At 28.3% G+C, this 6,906-nt stretch overlaps 1 protein-coding gene across 1 annotated transcript; it reads left to right on the forward strand.

Annotated features, from left to right (window-relative positions):
- The first annotated feature begins 234 nt into the window (after positions 1–234).
- LOC142329869 (coiled-coil domain-containing protein 12) lies at positions 235–5,764 on the forward strand. The gene is made up of 3 exons (XM_075374751.1): positions 235–474; positions 2,110–2,248; positions 5,415–5,764. Exons 1-3 carry the CDS (start codon positions 344–346, stop codon positions 5,613–5,615), a joined length of 471 nt encoding a protein of 156 aa, XP_075230866.1. The 5' UTR covers positions 235–343; the 3' UTR covers positions 5,616–5,764.
- The last annotated feature ends 1,142 nt before the right edge of the window (positions 5,765–6,906 follow it).

The raw sequence follows: 6,906 nt of genomic DNA on the forward strand, positions 1-6,906 counted from the left end.
AATAGAAACAAAACTGAACCGTATAAAAAAAATAATTACTGATATCAATTATCTTGTTTTTTTTCCTCTTTTGTTAATAAACTGTGTGTCATCCGCAATAAGTTCTCACAAATTTAAAGCAATTGTAGCGCACAAAATAAAAATTCTGCTTCGATTCTGGCAGTTACTAACAGTCGAAGAAATAATTTTTCAAAACATTTAGCAACTTTCTACTGAATTGTGGGTAGTCAACTGTTTATTATGATGGCGCTAGTAGTTGACGGTTAGAAAGTGTTTTTCGAAATGTTTACGTTATGCACATGTTGAAGTCGTAATTTGTAAGTTAAAGACAATTTCAGTGACAATGACTGATGAAAAAATAGGCTGTCTCGAAGATGAGGCATTAAAACGAAAAGAAAGACTTAAAGCTCTGAAACGAAAACAAGAACATAAATCAGAAAGTGAGGTTAAGAGCAATATAATTCAGCTGCCTAAGTATGTTTACACAGTTATTTTTTAAGAGTTTCATATGTTTTCTTTTTACTTGTTCAGTTTTGTTTATTGTGATGTAAATTATTGATAAATTTCCAGTTTTAGTATCTATTTATTGCTTGGATGTATTACCAAATAACTGAAAACAATTCACATTCAAATTGTACATTTGAGGTATCAAGACCAATCAAAATTTTGTTTTAGCCACTGTTTTGTAATACCCTTCAGAAAAATCATTATAATGTATACTAAAATATTTAGTGTAAATTTGCTCGGATTTAAATTAGTGTAATATAGTCAATAAATAGAATCTAACCTAACAATCACAATTAGATTAAAATTGAAGTACAGAACATGCCCGTTTTGTTTTTCGTGTAGAAACATAGAATCTACTTTCATTAGGCCTTGTTAATTGCATTGCAAAAAACTTTCATCCATTTATTATAGGTTAAATTAAAAAAATGCATTATTCTAGTGCATGGTATGTACATTTACAGTTACATTTCTACTTTATGTCCTACGCCGATTTTAAATTATTTTTAAAATTTAATTATTCTACTAAACTCGAGTATAACATAAATTATAGGAATTTCAACAAAATATTTAAATTATTTAATTTAAAAACTACATGTGTAACATATAATAAAGTAATAAAACATAAATATAGATCCATCAAATAAATTAAAATATGTAATAAAATTAATTTAGATAGAGGGCGTGTGTAGTTTAAAGTGTGCAGATTGCGAATTAAAATACATTGGCAAGACCAATCAGTCATTCTCTGTTAGAATATGAGAACATATGAATTGTATAAAAAAAAAAATCAAATTTTGTCAAACATATTATAAATAATGACCACAACTACAACTCTGAAAATTTTATTGACATACTCGATTTTTCAAATAATATACACATTACTAATAATTTAGAAAAGTACCATATGTATCTTAACAGTGATAAATTAATAAACGAACAAATAAGATTTGCTAATGATATACTGTATAAGCAAGTACTAGATAATAACTAAAGAGTGATTTGATGTACCGTTCCCATTACATTTTACCATAACAGTGGAGGTATTCATAATGACAGGATGTTAAGTCAACATAATTTTAAACTCTGACGACCACTGTTATATTATATTACATTATATAAACAAATTTATATGACAAAGAAGTTTTAGTTTTAATTAGATTATAGCAAAAAATCTTTTAGTTCCTGATGAAATTTTATTCTAAAAGCACTTGAATGCATACATAAAAGAATTATTGGTAAGTGGGTTTTTTAATTATTAATTAATTAATAACAACAATAATAAAGTGAATTTAAGGGAGAATTGAAACTGTTTATGTATATAGATTAATTGATGGGAATAATAAAGTTTTACTAATCTTACAACAATGTATTTTGTCATTATCTTTGCACTTTGACGCACTATATTACTTTTGCTAGGAAGACAATGTAAACTAATTATATTATATGAATATTAGTTTGATAATTGATAAGGAATTTTTTCTAGTTGTATATTATGGAATACATCATTGAGTATAAAAGTTATATATAATGCAAATTATAGTTTGATAATTGATTATTAATTTATTTTTGTGGTTATTAAATATGATTTATTTTATTTTTTAGACCAAAATTTCGTAGTTACAATCCAAGTGATGATAATTTAAAGGCCAGTGCTCTTCCTCCAGCAGAACCTGGTAATGTTGAGGCGGAAGTAAAGGACCAGTTAGATGCAGCAAATACTAGAGTTGTAATTGAAGAATTAGTAAGTAGTGTTATGTATCTTTATATTTATAAAAATATATACTAGTATTTCTTAAAGCTGCATTCAATATTAAATATACTAAGTAAATTTAAACAGATATAAATCCCTATTTCCTCACACTATTAACTCAAGAGACCTACAATATTGAAGATATATTTGTGGAGGAGAAATAAATTACAGTATTAGATAGATACATGTTATTAATTAATTGTTACTGGTAGTTTTGAATTAAACCTAATTTAATTTAATAAATTTATATTAGTAAACAATTTCATGAACCTCATATTCCAAAATAACTACCAAATTCACGTGCATGATATAAATGAACATTATTTAAATAAGTGTACAATGTGAGCAACTTATGTATAACCTGTAATCCAAATAAAGGAGCAAAAGTAGGAAGTGATATCTGACACCATTGAATAAAATAATACAGTCTAAAGAGTATCCTTTGAAGATAATATTTCATCAAAAATTGTTGACAGTATTTGGTTATGCGAGAACATTTTAATAAAACTAATTTATTATTACTAACTTTGTTTTTAAAATAATATATTAGAATATGTAGTTAATAAAATATATTTATTAGAATATATGGGAATATATAGTTGTATTTTCATGAATATTGGTGGCAATGGCTTCGAATGTTGTGTCCCTATTATTGTTCACTATGAGCACAAGAAAATATCTCCTTGATTGTCAGCAGATATCTCCAAAAATCACTCAATGTTAAATTTTAATAAAACTATTTATTGTTTTTCTTATTTTTAACAAAAAAATTAATTAATTTTAATAAAATACTCATGATCACTTGCTAGGATTGCAACACTTTCAACATTTTTTTATTTAATGTATCTAATATAATAGTCTTGTCTTTTAACAGTTAATTTATAAAGGAGGATGTCAGTTGATTTTTCTGTTTACATATTAACCAATAAAATATTGTTGATTAATAATATTATTTTGAGTATTATGTTGAGTAGTATTTACTGTGTGATGCAAGGGCCTGCCAGTGCTGAAGTTGCTTTAAGGATATGACTAAATGGTCTTGTTTGCCAACTAAATTGGGTAATTGTTGCCAACACATGAACTTGACTAAATACGATTCTAGATGGCGGTGTGCTGTTCTACAATATTTTTGTTTCTCCTACTGTTTGGTATGTGTGCTCCATATTTGTGATCCTTTAAATGGTATTTATGGTTTACATTAAAGTAGACATAGCCTGCTTCTTCTAATGATGTATTGTAAACCTTCCAGGAATTGGAGTATACAGCAATATTGCTGTTTGGTTTGGAAGACAAGAAAACATCATCTTGTGTGTCAACAGATATCCCCAAAAATCAATTGATCAGATAGTACCTGTCCTACATTGTTCTTTTTATATGTAAATAACCTTTCATCAATTACCTAACTATTGTATTTTTTCTCTTACTTTGATATATGATGCCCTTGTTAGTGTCCATACGTACTTCTCATGTATAGCAAGCTATTCCAATCAGTTGTGGGTTTTCTCATTTTCAATTACTTTTCTCACTATGCAATTGATGTGAGCTGTTCACTCCAACTATATATATATATATCTTACAGCAGTAACAAATGAAGTTCATGAATTCTAAAATCAGTTATTGATATGCTAACTTTCATGTAGCACTGTTATTATGCTACCATTTTATGCAATCACCATCATATGTCATTTTGTTGCAACATTATGTGGGCTATTTCTTTAATATTTGACAAACTTCAAATATTAATTTTTTACTGTTGTCATTCAGTTGCAATGATTGTATGGAATAGAATGAGCAATCTCTAGTTAAAACAACAGTCAATTCTGTGTAATTAACATAATTCTTTCAATCCTGCTAGTTTTATAATTATGTTCTTTTAATTTACTGTAGGCTGAGATTAAGAAGCAAATAAAGATTGGTGCATTGTAATGTAATGGAGATAATGAAACTGATGTTGCTGGTAGTATAATGGGGAAAGTAATGCAGTGACTTAAAATAGCAAACAACTGGCCTCAAGTTACTAAACAAGTACCGTTTATTATTTTTATAATTATATAATTCTATGGGACCATATAAAATTTCTAATTGTACCCTTATTAAGTATAACAAGGATTTGCACTTTTTTCATAAAAAGTTTGTCCTTCAACAGTACTGATAACTTATAATTCAGAACAGAGTTACGCAAGGCAGATTTTTCTTTTAAATCCAAAGAATGTTTGAAAAATTTAGATTGTTGAAAATTACTTGTTGAACAATTTTGTCAGAGATATAAAATACAAGTAAAGCTGAAGTTTAAGAAAATATAAAAAAAAAATTTGCAAAGAAGAATGAAACCTCTGACCTTGATTTAAACAAAACATTTGTTAAAACTAAAGGTTTTTGGTAAAATAAAAAACAGCAAGAACATTAAAGAAAATATTGATGAAAGAAATCTGTTCTAGATGGAAATTTTAAAAAGTGTGTTGAAAAAAATTATTGTAACTTGTGTTGCCTTTCATTTTTATTCATATAGCAATTTTGATTTACAATAGTGCAAGACAATTGAAGATGGCACAAATTCACTTTTTACCATGGCATAAAGCTTTGGCCAGTGATTTCACAGTATTTTAGAGAAAACTGTTTTGAATGATGGAGGATTTATATTTGATTGCAATCAATTTTTTTTTATAGACTAGAAATTAAGAAGAAAATTGCAGAAAAGTATTTTTTATTCTTTTTTATAGTATTACTAAACATAATTATGGTTTCCAAATGTGTTTTTAAAAGAAAAACCTATCATCATTTCTGATAATAAAAGAAACAAGTTTCAAAAGTGAAGATTTTATTAAAATTTGGATCAGTGTTTCTTAAGCTATGGGTAATAAGAGACACATATTCCAAAATTTTTGGAATTCATGCATATTTGGTGAGATTTAAAATTTTTGAAAAATATCATTGTATGGAAGGACACTTTAATTTTATTGATAGAATGTAGAATTACCAAGTAATCAGGAATAAATTGAGAACCTTCATGATGAAAGGCAGATACGCCTAGCACTTTGCAATGGAGTGGTTTTATCACTTTGCAGTGGTTTTCTTGGTATGTTTGTGATATAATTTATTGTAGTTAATTAAGTAATATTATTACTCATTTATATTCTGAGCTATATTTTAATTACAGGATTTAACGAATTTAGCCCCAAGAAAACCAGATTGGGATTTAAAACGTGACGTTGGCAAAAAATTAGAAAGATTAGAGAAACGGACACAGAGAGCCATAGCAGAATTAATTCGTGAAAGATTAAAAAAGGGTCAGGAAGATTTAGCTACAAAAGTTGCAATGGGAGCTAGAGCAAATCAAGATGATGTTGATGAAGATTAAGATGTGTTATAAATTTTTGTATATAGTGTTAAGTGGACTATTTTTTTAGGTAATTTAGAATTTTTCTATTATCATTAAAATATATAACATTAAAAATAACTTTAAAGTATGTTGTCAGCTTTATTTACAAACAAATAAATGTATTTTTTAATTAATTGCTGCTTTTCTTTACTATAACAATACAGTTATTCACTAATATTTAAGCAAACTTAATTTAGGGTGTATGTATATTGGTTACACTGTAGCAGCTCAATGGCTAAACCAATTTAGATGATGATACCGTGTTGGAATCCGTATGTTATCGGAAGTGTCACAGGCTATACCAGAGTTTATCTCTAAAGTAAAGTACCAGTCTATTTAGCCACTGATTAACAGCATTTTTAATTTCGTCACCCGTGAATTGCTACCACTCAAAAATTCTTTTAATTTCCCAAACAAATGGTAATCAGAAGGAGCTAGGTCTGAACTATATGGTGGGTGATCGTAAATTTCCCATCCAAATGTTCTCAGTAATTCACGTGTTGGACCCACAACACGTGGATTTGCATTATCATGTAGCAGGACGATGTTGTCAGTCAGCTGCCCACATCACCGACTTTGAATAGCCTGCCATAACTTACGTAGAGTTTCATAGTAGGCTTCTGCATTTCAACAAGTCCTTGGTGATTATTGAGGGCCTCCCTGAACATTCTTCATCATGTACATTAATTTTGTTATTTCTAAACCTTTCACCCCATTTTTGGACATTTCTTTCATTCATTACATTATCACCATATATAACAACCATCTGCCTATTAATTTCAGCCAGCTTAATGTTTTGATGGTTTAAAAAACTTATGACTCCATGTATTTCAGTCGGCAGCAACATCAATTTTTCTATTCATTTTATAACATAATTACACATACACAATCAAAGATACAATGCGACAACTTACAGACAACAACCCAGTGTGTACATTACTAGCGTGTTCATGAATGACACAGGTTCACCAAATCTAAGGAGAGAAATTTCCCAGCGGTCTGTACTTTAGAGATATCTCTCATGTGTGTGTGTGTATATATATATATATGTAGTAGTGGAGATTTGCTGATTAATGAACTGTGAACTGTGAGCCTCTATCACTGTACGAGCTTGGTTTGAATTGAATGATTAGAATCGATCAAATAAATAATATTACAAAAATAATAAAATTACATTAAATAAATTTAAAAAAATGTCTGTTTAAATATAATGGGCTTCCCATGGGGGCTGCATGTGAGGCTAAAGGTGAGGTGAGGTGATGCAAGCACC

Source organism: Lycorma delicatula, chromosome 9, assembly GCF_047948215.1.
Source record: "Lycorma delicatula isolate Av1 chromosome 9, ASM4794821v1, whole genome shotgun sequence".
NCBI lineage: Eukaryota > Metazoa > Arthropoda > Insecta > Hemiptera > Fulgoridae > Lycorma > Lycorma delicatula.